This window comes from Harpia harpyja, chromosome 17 (genome assembly GCF_026419915.1).
Source record: "Harpia harpyja isolate bHarHar1 chromosome 17, bHarHar1 primary haplotype, whole genome shotgun sequence".
In the NCBI taxonomy this organism is placed as follows: Eukaryota; Metazoa; Chordata; class Aves; order Accipitriformes; family Accipitridae; genus Harpia; species Harpia harpyja.
Window position 1 is genome coordinate 29,663,590 of NC_068956.1, and position 16,155 is coordinate 29,679,744.

General features: G+C 40.9%; 1 protein-coding gene across 1 annotated transcript in view; it reads right to left on the minus strand.

Annotated features, from left to right (window-relative positions):
• Nucleotides 1–215: 215 nt before the first annotated feature.
• TRPC4 (transient receptor potential cation channel subfamily C member 4) overlaps nt 216–16,155 on the minus strand; it is a 92,201-nt gene continuing 76,261 nt past the window's right edge. The window contains exons 6-10 of the mRNA XM_052812559.1: nt 15,246–15,441; nt 13,360–13,554; nt 6,411–6,452; nt 4,517–4,606; nt 216–1,305 (exon numbers count right to left, since the gene is read on the minus strand). Of these exons, the coding sequence (XP_052668519.1) occupies nt 589–1,305; nt 4,517–4,606; nt 6,411–6,452; nt 13,360–13,554; nt 15,246–15,441 (1,240 nt within the window). The 3' untranslated portion in view covers nt 216–588. The remainder of the gene's footprint in view (nt 1,306–4,516; nt 4,607–6,410; nt 6,453–13,359; nt 13,555–15,245; nt 15,442–16,155) is intronic.

The following is a 16,155-nucleotide window of genomic DNA, read 5'->3' on the forward strand; positions in this document are numbered from 1 at the left end:
CTTTCATAATTTACAGGTATTCATATTCCTTCAATAAATAAAAGAATATACTTTATCTTGTGATCCTGTATAGCTTTTGAAACAAATCAAGTTTCTAGCAATTTAAATAAATTATTCTAATAGCTTGACATGAATTATGCTGACAAGAGCCATTTATGATTATTATGGTGCCCAGAATCTTTTAAGAAACTACAAAGTTAAATAAAGGCTTACAAGTCTCTTAAGCTACTTTTTATTTGCATAGAAAAATATTTATCATAGGAGTCAACTATCATGTGAGAGAAATTGCATTTGTTGTAATTGAAAAAGATAGCTAAAAAGTTTCTGTGGGTTATTGCAACAGTACAAGAATACAAGATGCTTCCATTTATTAAAAAATGTAAAACAAATCGTGAAAGCTAAAGCAGGCTACAAAACAGAAGGTCCCCGTATTATCTTTCTCTTGACTACTATGTTACAAGATCATGTGCCACAGCTGAGTACTATAAAGTGTAATTCTGCATTTGCTAATGTAACTCTTAAAACAAATTCCCCCCCAAAAGCACTATGCAAAATATATATATTTGTGAATGCTTCCTCCTGTAAGCATCACAACCTTGTTATCACATAATCACCCTGATCAATTGTTTCCTGTTTCCCATCGCAGTCAATGCAAATGTCCAAGTCCTTGTCCAGCTGATCCTGCGGTGTGGCTGATTCTGAGTTCTCTAACTCCATTTTCTCTGTTTCTGAAGCACAAATACTTCCCTCTTCTTGTGAATCCGAAGAGTCACTGTTATTTTGTGACTCAGCTAACACGCACTTTTCGTCAGGACTTTGGATGTTTAATTCACAGTTCATAGTCAGTTCTCCCTCTTCCAGTTCAGCAGTTTTCTCACATTGTTCTTCTGCCTGTTGACGGGACACTTCTTCAGAAACAGTGTATATTTTATTTGTACTCTGCTCCACAGAATTTGTTTTTGATCGTCTGTGAAATAACCCAAAATTTTTTATGTCTGTTACAAAATTCACACGCTTTTGTTTCTCCTTAGTGGACTCTGACACCATCATTGCTGAGCCGTTGCTCACATTATGCGCTTCAGAGGCAATAGTGGCTGATCTTGGGTGAATCATCGTTGTTATGTCAAAAAGGCTGAAGGTCTTTTTCTTTCCTTTCTTGTTTCCTTCACTCTCACTATTTTCTTCATTTTCTGACAGGGAGGCAGCATCTTTGTTCACCTTTTCAGTCTGCAAATTAGACAGCTTGCTTCCCTTTAACAAACCCAGGACTTCAAAACGAAAGCTGGAAATATCTTGTTTTAACTCCTAAAAATTAGGAAGATGAAACATCAGAACGTGAAAGCTAATTTGACTTTTCCTCTTGTAATTAAGAAAAAAAAAGGCTGTTGCTAGGGATCAGTAATAAACTTCACCATCTGGATAATACCTGGCATCTTAAAGGTGCTTTGCAGACTGTCTAATGGGTGAGACAGAAAAGTGATTAGCAATTTTATCAGAGGAAACGTCAGAGTAAATGTACCTTAGCCTAGACTACTCATAGAAATCACTGACAGTGGTGGAGGAAGGAGCATGGACAACTTGAAGACCTACAGCCAATCTGCTAGACAGTATTATCCCATCATAACAACAGCATTTTGATGAGCTCTTAACATCATCCCTTACAAACACACACGGGGACACATGCATGCACAAGGCATACACATGTGTGTACGCTTCCCTGTGAGTAGCAGTGCAGGTAGGACTTCGTGCATTTCCACTAAATGTTTGGCAGCTAGCAGCTAAGTCAGAGCTAGTCATTGGAGGCTGCTTTCAGCCAGTGCAACCTCTGTCTCTTAAAGGCCTGTCTAGGAGAAGGCACCTGGCCTTCAGGAGGTCCCTATTTCTCCTCCTTTTCTCTAAAGGCATAATCATAGAATCATTTGGGTTGGAAAAGACCTTTAAGATCATCGAGACCAACCATAAACCTAACACTGCCAAGTTCACCACTAAACCATGTCGCTAAACATCACACCTACGCATCTTTTAAAACCTCCAGGGATGGTGACTCAACCACTTCCCTGGGCAGCCTGTCCCAATGCTTGATAACCCTTTCGGTGAAGAAGTTTTTCCTAATATCCAATCTAAACCTCCCCTGGCACAACTTGAGGCTGTTTACTCTCGTCCTCTCACTCGTTACTTGGGAGAGGAGACTGACACCCACCTCACTACAAGCCCCTTTCAGGTGGTTGTAGAGACCGATAAGGTCTCCCCTCAGCCTCCTTTTCTCCAGGCTAAACAACCCCAGTTCCCTCAGCCGCCCCTCATCAGACTTGTGCTCCAGACCCTTCACCAACTTGGTTGCCCTTCTCTGGACACGCTCCAGCCCCTCCATGTCTTCCCTGCAGTGAGGGGCCCAAAACTGAACACAGGACTCGAGGTGTCACCTCACCAGTGCCCAGTACAGGGGGACCATCACCGCCCTGCTCCTGCTGGCCACGCTACTTCTGATACAGGCCAGGATGCCGTTGGCCTCCTTGGCCACCTGGGCACACTGCTGGCTCATATTCAGCCGGCTGTCGACCAGCACCCCCAGGTCCTTTTCCACCGGGCAGCTTTCCAGCCGCTCTTCCCCAAGCCTGTAGCGCTGTGTGGGGTTGTTGTGACCCAAGTGCAGGACCCGGCACTTGGCCTTGTTGAACCTCATACAGTTGGCCTCGTCCCATCTCAAAGGGACAGAAAAGGTGATGATGATTGACCAGGATGTAACTGAAGGTATGGGAACTGAGCATGACGTCAATGGTATAGAATAAGGGGTGGATACTGTCCTGGTTTCAGCTGGGATAGAGTTAATTGTCTTCCTAGTAGCTGGTACAGTGCTATGTTTTGAGTTCAGTATGAGAAGAATGTTGATAACACACTGATGTTTTCAGTTGTTGCTCAGTAGTGTTTAGACTAAAGTCAAGGATTTTTCAGCTTCTCATGCCCAGCCAGTGAGAAAGCTGGAGGGGCACAAGAAGTTGGCACAGGACACAGCCAGGGCAGCTGACCCAAACTGGCCAATGGGGTATTCCATACCATGTGATGTCACATCTAGTATATAAACTGGGGGGAGGGGGTGCGGGGGGAATCGCTGCTCGGGGCCTAATTGGGCGTCGATCGGTGGGTGGTGAGCAATTGCACTGTGCATCATTTGTATATTCCAACCCTTTTATTATTACTGTTGTCATTTTATTAGTGTTATCATTATCATTATTAGTTTCTTCTTTTCTGTTCTATTAAACTGTTCTTATCTCAACCCACAAGTTTTACTTCTTTTCCCGATTTTCTCCCCCATCCCACTGGGTGGGGGGGGAGTGAGTGAGCGGCTGCGTGGTGCTTAGTTGCTGGCTGGGGTTAAACCGCAACAACCATCGATCCAGCCTGTCCAGATCCCTCTGCAGAGCCTTCCTACCCTGAAGCAGATCAACACTCCCGCCCAACTCGGTGTTGTCTGCAAACTTACTGAGGGTGCACTCGATCCCCTCGTCCAGACCATTGATAAAGATATTAAACAGAACTTGCCCCAATACTGAGCCCTGGGGACCACCACTTGTGACTGGCTGCCAACTGGATTTATCTCCATTCACCACAACTCTTTGGGCCCGGCCATCCAGCCGGCTTTTTACCCAGTGAAGAGTACACCCATCCGAGCCATGAGCAGCCAGTTTCTCCAGGAGAATGCTGTAGGAAAGGGTGTCAAAGGCTTTACTAAAGTCCGGTAAACAACATCCACAGCCTTTCCCTCATCCGCTAAGTGGGTCACCTTATCATGGAAGCAGATCAGGTTGGTCAAGCAGGACCTGCGTTTCATAAACCCATGCTGACCTGGCCTGATCACCTGGTTGTCCTGTACGTGCTGTGTGATGGCACTCAAGATGATCTGAATGAAGCAATAATGAAGCAATTAGCTCAGGCTCTGGCTGTATCTTTGTAAGCTGAGGCAGATGAATGTCATTTTGAATGTTTGGAGTTTGAGGTGCCAATAGTAACAAAAATGTTTGATTCTAGAAATACACAGTGATGGATGTAAGTGTTGTGATATATATGGCCCTGTTCACTTTATCTGTGTCAAAGGATTTTAATGTTTGACTGCTTATTTAAGTTTTCCATCTTTTAAGTCATATAAAAGGTGTTCCGTTACAAGTAAGTGCACAACAGCACTCTATAGCAGAAAAATTCTATTTCCTAAGGTGCTGAAACTGTTTGCATCTTGCTTTAGCAAATATGTTGTTACACGCACTTAGTCACACCTTGGTGTCCCCTTACATGGGCACAATTCAAACCAGCTGATAAAACTGATTATTGCTCCAGCTAAAGAAAGAAGGAGACTTGCTGGAGTCCATGTACAGTACTATCTGTGTGTGGTTCATCAGGACACAGACATTACTCTAGGAAGCAAGTTATATGCTACCTGAACAACTGAGGATTGTGAGAAATATGCTTCACAGTCTTATAATATCTTAATAAAACACCTATAAACATATAAATAAATGCATACCTTAAAATTTTCTTCTGTCAGTCCTTCCTCAGTTTTGGCATCTCTTATCATTGCTGCAACGTATCTCTTAACCAGATTTCTCATAACTTCCTAAAAATATGAAATACTCTGTTAGCTTTCTTGGTATTAGTTACTAAACCTACACTCACTGGGCCTGTCTGGATTTCTTTGTGCTTAGGAACACGACAAAAAAATGTACAAACCTTAGATCTGGTTTAAAATTTTTTCTGCTTTTCAATGGAAAGTGCTGATACTAATTATCCTGAGAAGGGCTGCATTGGATTTGATCAAAGGTATGTCTCATGCCAGTAACATGCAGTCTGACAGTGAGCAGTTGGTGATGCCTCATGAGTAGTGCAAGTCTAGTTTGGTTGTATAATGTTATTTCCAGTTATACTCTCCCAAGCCTCCTGCAATGTGAGATTCAGACACTTTCTGAATCAGAAATGATAGCTCTAGGTTTAATGGGCCGTGACAGGTTTTCCTATGTGTTTTGAACTCATGTAAACTTTCAGCATCCACAAATCCTCTGCCAATGAATTCCACAGTATAGCTGGAATAAGATTCCATTTGGGATTTTTTTTTATTTTTAACCTGCTCTCTGATAGTTTCCATTCTTGCCTTCTACTTCTAAGAATCCTAAATTTATTTAGGTTGGAAGAGATGCCTGGGGGCTGTCTGATCCAGCTCAGGGCCATGTCCAGTCAAGTGCTGAATATCTCCAAGGGTGAAGACGCTGTAGCCTCCCTGAGCAATTTTTTTCCAATTCTTTACTGCCCTCATTGTGATGATTTTCCTTACAGAATTTCCCTTCCTGCAACTTGTGTCCATCGACTCCTGTTATTTGCTGTGCACTTCCAAGAAAAATCTGGCTCCTTCTTCTCTCTAACCACCCACTATGTTACTGAAGACAGCAATTAGATTTGCCTTAACCTACTCCAAGCTGAAATCTGAGCTTCTCCTTTTATGTCAGCCCTCTAACCATCTTGGTGGCCCTTTGTTGGATTCCTTCCAGTTTGTTAATATCTCTCTTGTAGTGGGGGGCCCAAAATAGGACACACTGCTCCAGATACAGTCTTGAAAGTGTGGGCTGGAGGAGAATAATCACTTCCCTCAAAGTGCTGCCTACAGCCTTACTAATGCGGTGTAGTACGTGTCTGGTATTCAGTTTGTGGCTAGATGGTAAACAGCTGCTCTGTGTTCACCTTTCCCATGATTTTATAGATCCCTGTCGTACTTCCCACAGCTGTCTCCCTTTCAGGTTGGAAAAGCCGTAGTTTACCCAGTCATTTCCCATATGGAGGCAATTAATTACCAAACCTACAAGTGTACAGCCCGCATCTCGTTTAACTTGCAGCCCTTTTAACACAACAAAAATTGAAAATAAATCTGAAAATTATTCCTTGTGCTACAATAATCTCAAAAAATCAGAGGCTAAAGCAGGAAGGATGGAAAAGAAGAACAGCTTACAGGGGATCTAGACAGAAGGGTTATTAAGGGACAGAACAGACAGATGGAGAGCAGGTTCTGATGCAACATGTCAGTGAGCTGCATATATGATCCTGATGAATCTCAGCAGGGAGGTGGGACTATTTGTTTGCTTTTTTAAAGGAAATCCATGTTACAGCGGGCAAAATACTGGTTAGGATATTATTGCTCTAGGAAATATCATTTTGCACACCAAAAGTAGACAACTCTACTTCTCAAATGCTGTTGTTTGAACACCAAAAATACTATGCTTATTTGCTGAGGATGAAATAAGTATGCATTTTGTGGTTTTTTTGTGGGGGGTTTTTTTCTGCTTTCTCATTAAATACTTCTTTTTTTTCCACTCATGAAGACCTTTTGGAGGCATAGAAAAATAATTGCCCCCAAAATAAACATGGGCCTGTACCTGGTATTGATGATGTCTTCTCAGATTGTCAGCTGCACGCCTCTGAAAAAAAAGGAAAGGAAAAGAAAAGAACAGAACAAAAAACCATTAATCCCTCTTTGGTAGTAAAATACTTACAGCATAGAAAAACAGCAGGTCTGTGCAATATGTGGTATCTAGCAAGCTGAGAGACATGGTTCAAAATCTGTTGAAAAATGGCAGTATTGGAGCAAAGCCTGTCATTAGCTTTACAGAAGGAAGAATGGTGTTACTGGGAAGGCAAAATGGATTTTCTACCTTTTCATCAATGTGCTGCTATTACAGCATTGGCATGGATGTGGTGGGGCAGCCAGGTCTCTGCTTGCAGAGCCCCAAAGTCACTGATCTGAGATAGAAGGGGAACAATGTGATCATGTCACTCGCTTGCAGAGACTGAAGTGTATTTTACTGAATTGAGAAAAGCTTGACATAAGCATGGTGGTAGCAAGACACTCGATATGGCTCCTAATGTGTGTTTTAAGACAGAGCTAACCAAAACCTGCATTATAAAACCATATTAAAGGGAAAATTTCCTGCTTAGTTCCCTGTTAAAAACACTGGGTGTCGTGGTTTAAGCCCAGCCGGTAACAAAGCACCACGCAGCTGCTCAGCTTTCCCAGGGACTCACAGCCATCTTCGGGGGGCTCTGCTCCCCCGCTGTAAAAGGAACCAGGCCTTAAGCCTTATTTTTTCTAAGACTATTCATATTAGACATATAACTAACGATTAGAAATTGTTTTAGATATGATTAATAGAATGCAGGTGCTTATAAAACAATATGCATAAGCTGCTTATTTGTCCTATGTGTCTCCCCCTCCATGGCTGGCTTGAAACCCAGTCAAGCTGAATCAACAGAAGAAGGATCATACATCTTAGACCTAAGACATGGGAGTAAGTGATTAACTTTAGAACAAGAAAAATTAATAGAATAGCCTGAGTGATTTTCAGAAATTCAAAGGTGATCTTTGATGTGCAAGAAGATAAGTGATTGTGGTGACCAAAGACCTTCTGCCTACGACCACTTACTTCAGAAGAACCAGGACATGAGAATTGATGAGATAAGATGATGAATGGTAACGACATGGGAACAGAGATCGACTGGAAAATTACAAAGACTTTGGACTGGGACAATGGGTGGTAAAAAGGTATATAAGATTGGGAAATTTCTGGAAGGTTGTCATTCACTGCGGTGGTGGCCCAACTCTGAGTTGTTAATAAAGCAAACCTAGAGAAATCCACGTTTGAAAATTCTTTAACACCCGCTCCCCTCCATGGGCTGGGGGGGACAGCCTGCCGCCTCACCACCGGCTGCGGGGGCAAATCCTCCTCCTCCTCCTTCCCCGACCTCGGTATCCGCAGAGGGGTTCCTCTCACATTCCAATCCCCCTCCTCCTACCAGTTCCCCTTCTTAAATCTGTTCTCCCAGAGGCGCTACCACCATCACCGACTGGGTCGGCCTGGGCCAGCGGCAGGTCTGACTTGGAGCCCGGGAAGCTTCGAGCAGCTTCCCACAGGAGCCGGCCCTGCCATCCCTCCCCGCTACCAAAAAACCCTTGCGCCACACAAATCCATAACACTTGGTCACAGAGAGGGGTATGGAAGATAGAAACTTAGCTTGTAATGCAGAGTTTGGTGTTGATAATGAGGGAGTGTAAGAAGGGTAGTAACTCTGAAGAGGAACAGCAAAAAGAAGTGTGGTAGGATGAAAGCATGGTACAGGCTTCAAGCAAGCCTTGCATTAGATTATACCGCTGTATCTAAGGGCTGTCCACAAGAAGATGGGGGAAAAAAAGGCCTGAATTACTTAGTCCTTGAATTCCTGTTGTCCTCAATAGCATACTGAGTCACATCTCCATATTCTCTACCTTTAATTATCCCTGACTGGTGAAAGACTTACAATTTTAACTTCGGTTTTTATACCTGCTGCTGGCAAGAAAAGAAGGTGTCTGAGCACTGATTGTATTTCTACAAAACAGAACACTTAACAGCATCTTAGAACAGGATAAAAGGACATCCAAGGGACTTGTTAAAATTGACCTCAGTTGCATAATGAGGCAGGCACAGTAAGGTATTTTGTCATCTCCTTTTATTTGAAACTAATTGGCAATTTATGATTAACAATTTCCCTGTACTTGGAATCAGTTTACACTTTAGGGTTGATTTCTTGTTTGTAATTCATTTGAGGGTGGCAGTAGCTGTGTGGTTGGGCTTGGCAAAAAAAAATTAGAAAGGTGAAAAGCATTATTTCCTAATCGCTCTGAACAGCCACTGTGGTGTAGGGTTTTATACATAACCATCTTGTCTTCAGTGTTTTTCCCGATCATGTTGCTGTATCTATGCCTCATCCAAAGAGAAGACAGAGATTCCTTGTGTTTAAGGGTGGAAGGATGGGCGAGCCTGCCCACCGCCGGGGCCGGAGGGGGCAAGGCAGCCGTGGGAAGGCTGAGACCCTCACACCACCCGTCTTTAGCCGGTTTTTAGAAAAAAAAAATCTGATTTTTCGCAGTTGACCACACGATGGAGATGTTCCATTGCTGCTGAGAAAGCACTAAGGGAGTCCGCGGCTAAGAAAGCTCTCAACAACAGATCTGACTCACAGGTAAAGGGAAAAACACTTTAAGGTGTAATTGAAACGCACTTCAGTTCAGGTAAAGCTAATAACTCCTATAAATAAAACAAATGCTGATTCTTGTCTCGCAGAATACTTTCTGCAGTTGCTGTCTGCTCTGCTTTATTTTACAGTGAAATGTGAAATAAATGCATAGGTTTAATTCTGTACCCATAAGAAAAGCTTCATATAAATCCTTTCCCTAGCATGTCTGCCGTAAACTATACTGACTCTGAACCCTTTCTTTATGAGTTCTGCCTGCATATAATGAACTTTCAAGTGTACACGTATATGTATATATATATACATGTATATATATATACACAGTGGTGTTTTGGTGACACATTTAATACATCCTTGATTCATTCCTAGCTCATGAATCCTGGCTTTTTGGTACTAAGGTTTCTTATGCAGGTATCATGCCTGATCCTTGAAAAATGCTGGCTTTAACAAGCCAGCTCCATTATGTCTATCATCTGTTTTGTATCCTCTAGCACTGACTCAGCCTTTGGATGCACACTACTGATTCTTCTACTGGGAAACACCATAGTACGTCACTGCTAATTAGGGCTTCCTAATAGGAGAGTTAGCATTTAGAGGTTGCAGAACAAAATGTTTTGAAATCTGAGTTCTGCCTCACAGAGAACATGGCATCCATACATCCATATAGCCAATGTAAGAAAATGAGCCTGAAACTGAGTCTATAGTGGGGTTATTTTCCCAGTTCTGGTCATAGGGAAGGAATCAGAGTTCATAATGCAGGACTCAATGAAAAGAAGTATCTTGTAGCTCTGAGGCCAAAGTTATTACAGAGGAGATTCCAGTGAGCTGGAGTCAGAGAACCATCATCTGAGATCCCCAAACAAAAGCCAGAGAAAACTCTTCATTTCCCTTTGGTTGAAAGGGTATAGAGGTTCTAAATTTAATTTGTGATGAAGTTTGTTGGGACAACTGAAAAAGTTCTGGGAACCCAAGGCTGAGCTGTGGGTGATGGGAATAAGTTTTTCAAAACCAGAAAGCAGCAAATTGCCCCAGGACAAACTATGAGATCACCTAGGTATGCCCATTCATTCTCCAATGACTTAACCTCTTGCGGAAAATCCAGTTAACAGCATCTGGTTTGCATCTACCCAAACTGTGTGTAGACCTGACCACTGGAGTGAATAGTGGCTCTCACACTCTGATGGGTATGGACAGATTTTCTTAATGTGGAAATCAGAGCGCATAGTGCATACCCACATCTTGGCCCTTTGTGGAGCTTGGGTGCATAACTGGGCCTAGAAATTGCAAAATGTTCCAAATTCAGATAGCCCTAATGGGTCTTCTGTTAGAGCTGAGGAGCTAGCTGAAGAACTTTGTAGTTCTATGAGATGCCCAGATGTGTGGACTGACATGACTCCCTGGTCAGACACAGCCATTCACTTTTTCCAGGCAGCTGGAAGTCTTGTTGCCATGAGCCCCCTGCTTCAGAGGGGTTTCAGCTATACTTGCAGCTAAGTACTTATTCTGTAGTGGAAACTAGCGATGGATATGGTCCTATTGTCTCACAGACTTTGGGATTTCCACTTTCATCTTTTTTTTTTTTTTTAAATTTACTCAACAGAAATTAACCAAAAATGCCCTACATTTCTCCCTCAGCTATGTCCTCTGCTCCCAAACAGTTCAGTAATTAGTGGTTCACATTCAAATCATAAGGAAGCCAGGTTCAGCTCCTTCTTTTCTGTTCTCCCAAGAGAGTATGTTTCTCCTCCAAGGTCTTAATGATTTTGAGATGGAAATCTCTCCTGTCAGAGCTGTTCTGCTTGGGGTAAATAATTAAATATCCACTGGAGAATAGAAATGAACCTGGGTCTCCCTTAGCCCAAGCTATTTGCTTTACTTGGCACCTGCTCCTTCTCTCTCCAAACAGAAATTTCATCCTGAAGCGGAAAAGTTTTTCCCAACAAAAGCTTCTCTGAAACTGGTATATATTAATGAAGAAGTTTGGGGTTTAAGGATTTTGTATTTTTTTCATTAAAAAAAAGAAAATTCTGTCTGGAAAAATTCCCAACCAGCTCTGTGTATAGACTCCCTGCCCTTTGACCCTTTGCTGCACCAGTTTTCCAGAGCTCAAGCTGCTAATTTCTAGAAGGTGGTATTTATGTACCCCAGCAGGAGGTAGGTGCAGGAACCAGAGGGTGACCTTTCTGAACCCCCTTCCTCACCATGCCATTCAGCAGAGGGCTGAGAGCACCCTGTTTCTTACTTTATTGTTCCACAGAGCCAGGAATGAGTTTACTCCCAGAGCTGCCATTTGAGAGGGAAAAAATATCCCTTATCGTGGATGGGAAGTGTGACAGAAAATACTGTCCTGAAGGTTTTGCTGGGATGTATAAGGGTATTCTGGATCTCTCTCAGTCAAACAGGCATATTGTGTTAACCAACCCTAGATCCTCAGCTGCTATACGCTGGCATCACTCCACTAATTTTAATATCACTCAATCAGTTTACACTAGCTAATCATCCCTACCAAATGTTTAACAAATGCCTAGAAGCATTGCCCACTCTCCCACACACGCAAGTACACCACTTCGTTGATATTCTCTTTCTAACAAAATCTCACAGTTTTTCCTCCTGTTGGTCTCTGCATTTACTTCTTTCCCTTGCCAGGTTACACAGTGATGTTTTATTCCTGAAATTCTTCACCATTCATGCTAGTTCATGTCTTTTATTTTTATTTCTAGCTGAATCACTGTGTCTCTTTACTGCTTTTCTAATACTAATTTTAATGCTTTTTTTTTCAGTGTTTCTTTCTTGTAGTCTATTACGGGTTTGTTTCAATGTCATCCTCCTTTCTTTCCTATCCACAAGTATGACAGCTAAGTGAAGCATATTTTGCTTTCACAATGTCAACTGGTTAAGCCTGATTAGAAGCTTTCCACAAAGAGGACAAAATCCATTCATCAGCTTAGGAATTGTGAATTAGTTTTATATGTCACTCTTCCTCTTTATCATACATCTGTACACCCCTGTGAACTTGTTCCTCCAAGTATATCTGGTGATTAAACTGAATGCCAGGATATGACAGCAAGAATATGTAGGAAAAGCCTATCCTTATTACTCACTTCTCAAGACACTGGGAAGAAATACAAAGAAAAGGTCAATAGAGTAATGGTCCAGCAAAGAACTGTATCGTAACCCCTGGCTTCTTTGAAATGAATGGAAGTTTTGCTACCAGGGTCAACAGCATGAGGACTGTAACCCTTTCTTCTTCTCCTTACCCACATATGATACGCTCGTACTCTCACTTAATGCTTTGCTATTGGAGTTCCTAACAGACTTGAAAACATTTATATTCACCAAATCCCTATCGTATAGGGACAGTGCCATTATCCACATTTTACCCACAATAGTTTTCTTTATGTTGGAATTGGCTAAAAGCAGTCTAGTTACTGAGGTTCTGGTTTGCTTGCTATGGGAAATGCAGAAAACATAACTAGAAAGATTTAGTTGTTGGTGGGTTAGGTTGTTGCCTGGATATTTCCTCTGACAATATAGAAAAACCTTGCTGCTGACTGCAGTATCTCAACTGGATAAAGCTAGGAGGGACAAATTCAAATCTGCTTAACCCACTGCAGCTACCAGAGAAAGTCTGTGGCTGAGATATTACACAGGCATCTGCTGAATCCAGATGCAGGACTACTCTTGCTCCCCTTGTGTGTCTTTTCCTCTCTTTTTTTTAGCAATTTCACTGCTAATCAGCACTATTAGAATAGGATACCAATGTGATTCTGAAATAACTCTACCTGTAAATTCAATTAAGCAATTCCAAGTAAATGCTGTTACCTTTCAAAATGTTTTCAAAATGGAACAGCTTTTGGTAAGAATGCTTTTATGGTAAACCCATTCGATTACATGGAGAGAGAGAGAGACAGAGACAGAGAATATCGCATGATGAGTACTTCATATACAAGTCTGTGATTCATGATATGTCAATGATACTTGAACTGTGACACTTGAGCTAGAGATCATCACCCACATCTCTGGGATTGGCAGACAAGTATACACATTTGATCTCTCATATTTGTATTGCTTTTAATCTTTCTTGCATTATCTGTAGATGAGGCACAGTCATGGTTCATATTGTCATTGCACAGGAATACGATGATGCTTTCTCTTCAGTCAAATACATTGACATGAAAGTAAAAAATAAACGTTCTCTGTTAGAATTATTCTCTACTCATATGCACATTATTTGGCAGTTTGGATGCTCTGTAAGGCTGAGAAATACTCATCTATATAGCAAAGAGGAGGACTACAGCCAGAGTAAAACACAGAACTTACCCCTATTGTTCCAAAACTTTCAGGCTTTCTCCTAATTTTTTTCTTGCAAAGGTGTCTCCATAACCATTTGACCAGATACCACAGAGACTTTGGGCTTGGTATGACATTAAAAGGAGTAGGCAGAGTTCCTCCTTCTTCAAAGTAACTCATCCAGAGTTTTGTTCGAGCAAACTTCCACTCAATGTCTGCATGATCCTGCACACAAGAAACACAACACCAGCACAGATGTTGCTGTAATTAAGGAGGTGAAACAAACTACAAAAATCTGAAAACCTAAAACTAGAACAACCCTGAAATACTAAAGAATTTTCTTGTTAAAATACTGGCACCTTCTTTAGACAGAAGGTATTTAACACAAAGCAAAGCTAAGCTGCTTTACTTCAGTAAAGAGATGTTAGTTATGTACAGTATACATCCACCTTCAACCTTGCTTTCCTTGCTACAGGCTTTTAAATGATTAGAAGTCTCAAACAACAAAGGATAATTACAAGCAGAAAAATGCTACATTTCTGGAAGAGATGTTTTGTTACAATACCAGCTCATCATTATTCCACATAGATCACCCTAATTACTCTGCTGTGTAGCAGCTTCAACAAGTCTGTAAGTCTCATGCACTCTCTTAGCAATTGCCAGCCCCAGAAATTCACAAATAGGTTATCCAACAAATCACGAGGCTACAAAAAACTGTTGAGTTGAGTATCTTTTTTTCCTCCTACTTCAGAATTATATATTTGGAATAGGTTGTGGGGTTTTTATTTTTTTATTTTTATTGGAAATTTTATTTCTTTTGGATTCTATATAATATTGTATAATTTTGAAAATTTTTTAAAAAATCAAAACTGAAGTCTATGGAAAGATTGCTAAATCCTAGCAGCTGAACAAGAAGTTTAAATTGCTAATACTAGATTTGGACAACAAACATAGTAGCCAAGAACTTAAACTACAGGTCTAGCCCTAGTCTTTAATATTTTGCCAGATACACAGTAATCAAAACAGTAACTTAGAAGTTGTAGTAGGAAAAGTATTCTACCTGCAGTCTGAGTTTTGAAGAATGCTATTGTGTTGTGATATTGTGTACCAGACTTTGTCAGGTAGCATTATATAAACACATGTAGTCAGTATTTCTCTTGTGGAAAAACTTGTAATTTCCAGATTAGAAAAAAGGCACATTTTAAAACCTTAAGACTGTGAAGGTTTCTTCTATTTGTTTGCTTTCTGCATGATCACATTTTAATTATCTTATGATGAATCAGTGTTTATTTTCATTAGTCACCTTAATAGACAGCTGAGAAATAAAAATAAGCCAATAGCTCTAATAAGGATAAAGACAGTTTTCATTGAAGGAGAAGACAGGACACTGCTGAATGAGAATTCATGACCTTTTGTTTGAATTGCTAATGGGTCCAAAACTGTCCATGAAACATGGGCATCCAATTTCTTTTAACTGTACATTCATGCTATACAAAAATCCAAAAGTAACAGCCTTTTAAAGGTTAATAAATATAATGTATTAGAAATACAGCAAAGACAGAACAAACTTTGGCGGAGTCTCTTTCTCAGGAGAGGTGCTGCACAGCGCAGCTTGGGCTGGGCTGGAGCCCACGTCACTTGCCAGCAGCTTCAGGACACCCTTCCCAACCCACGAGCTGCCTTCTGCAGCAGGGCCACCCATTCCCCATTCAGAGCTGTGGGGAAATTCCCTTCTGCCCAATCCAGCTGGGGTCTGGTTTCTGTGTCCTTCCAGAACAGTGCAAAAGAATTGAAATGAATCAGAGAATTTGTCCCACTATCCTGTCTGTAAGAAAGATTTACTGCCAGAAAAATGGGATGTAGGAACAGAGAGAAGGTATATATTATAAATGATCTAAGAATAAGGAACAACTTACAGCAATAAGTTGGTAAGAATTATTCATCATGGCTATTAGCATGTTGAGTAGAACAACCAGAGAGATTACATTATAGGTACCAAACATGGTGGCCCCAACAAATTCAGTAAATTCATGCCTTGCTTTCACATTGGTCACATAGAGATTGATGAGTCCAAATATAGACCAGAATAATGACTGCAGTGTTTCAAATAATCTGAAAAACAAAACCAGAAAGAAATAGCTGTATAATAACAATACATGCACTTTTCAGATGGTTCAGCTTTTCCCCAAACTCACAAAAGTCCTTGACTTGATTGAGATGAATGATACTTATCACAATATGAGCAACATATATGCAGTATCTTTCTAGGGAAATGATGGCTTAATGTTTCAAATCTGAGCCTCTAGATATACAATCCTGAATCTATAAATAAGCCTGTGAGTAAAAGGCTGATTTCGTTCTAACTTCTGAGGGATAAATATAGTTTTAGAGAACTTATTTTGGACACCTTCCTTTTTAAGTATTTTGGCCCATTGCCTTGACTGCAGAAGGTAGAAGAAGGATCCAAAAGTAACTCAATGACTGTGTTTCACCAAGATGTTAAAACAATTATGGTATCTTCATACCTACTTGGCGTTGTCAGTTTAGGCAATTTCTCATTTGTGTTGAGAGCCACTGAGATAAAAGGAGTGTATAATTAGAAAGACATTATCATCATTAGCATACGTTTTGTTTTGCAAAGAATGAAGACATTAAAAAGACAAACATGCCACTCTCAAATGAAACTTGTGCTTTTATAACTAAATTATAAGACATTCCCTCAGAAACGTTTGGGACAACAGCTAGGAAGCTAAATAACAATAACCAACTTTAAAAAAATCCTCTGCGACTAGATAGCTTGACGTAATTTCCCTTTTGTACCATGTT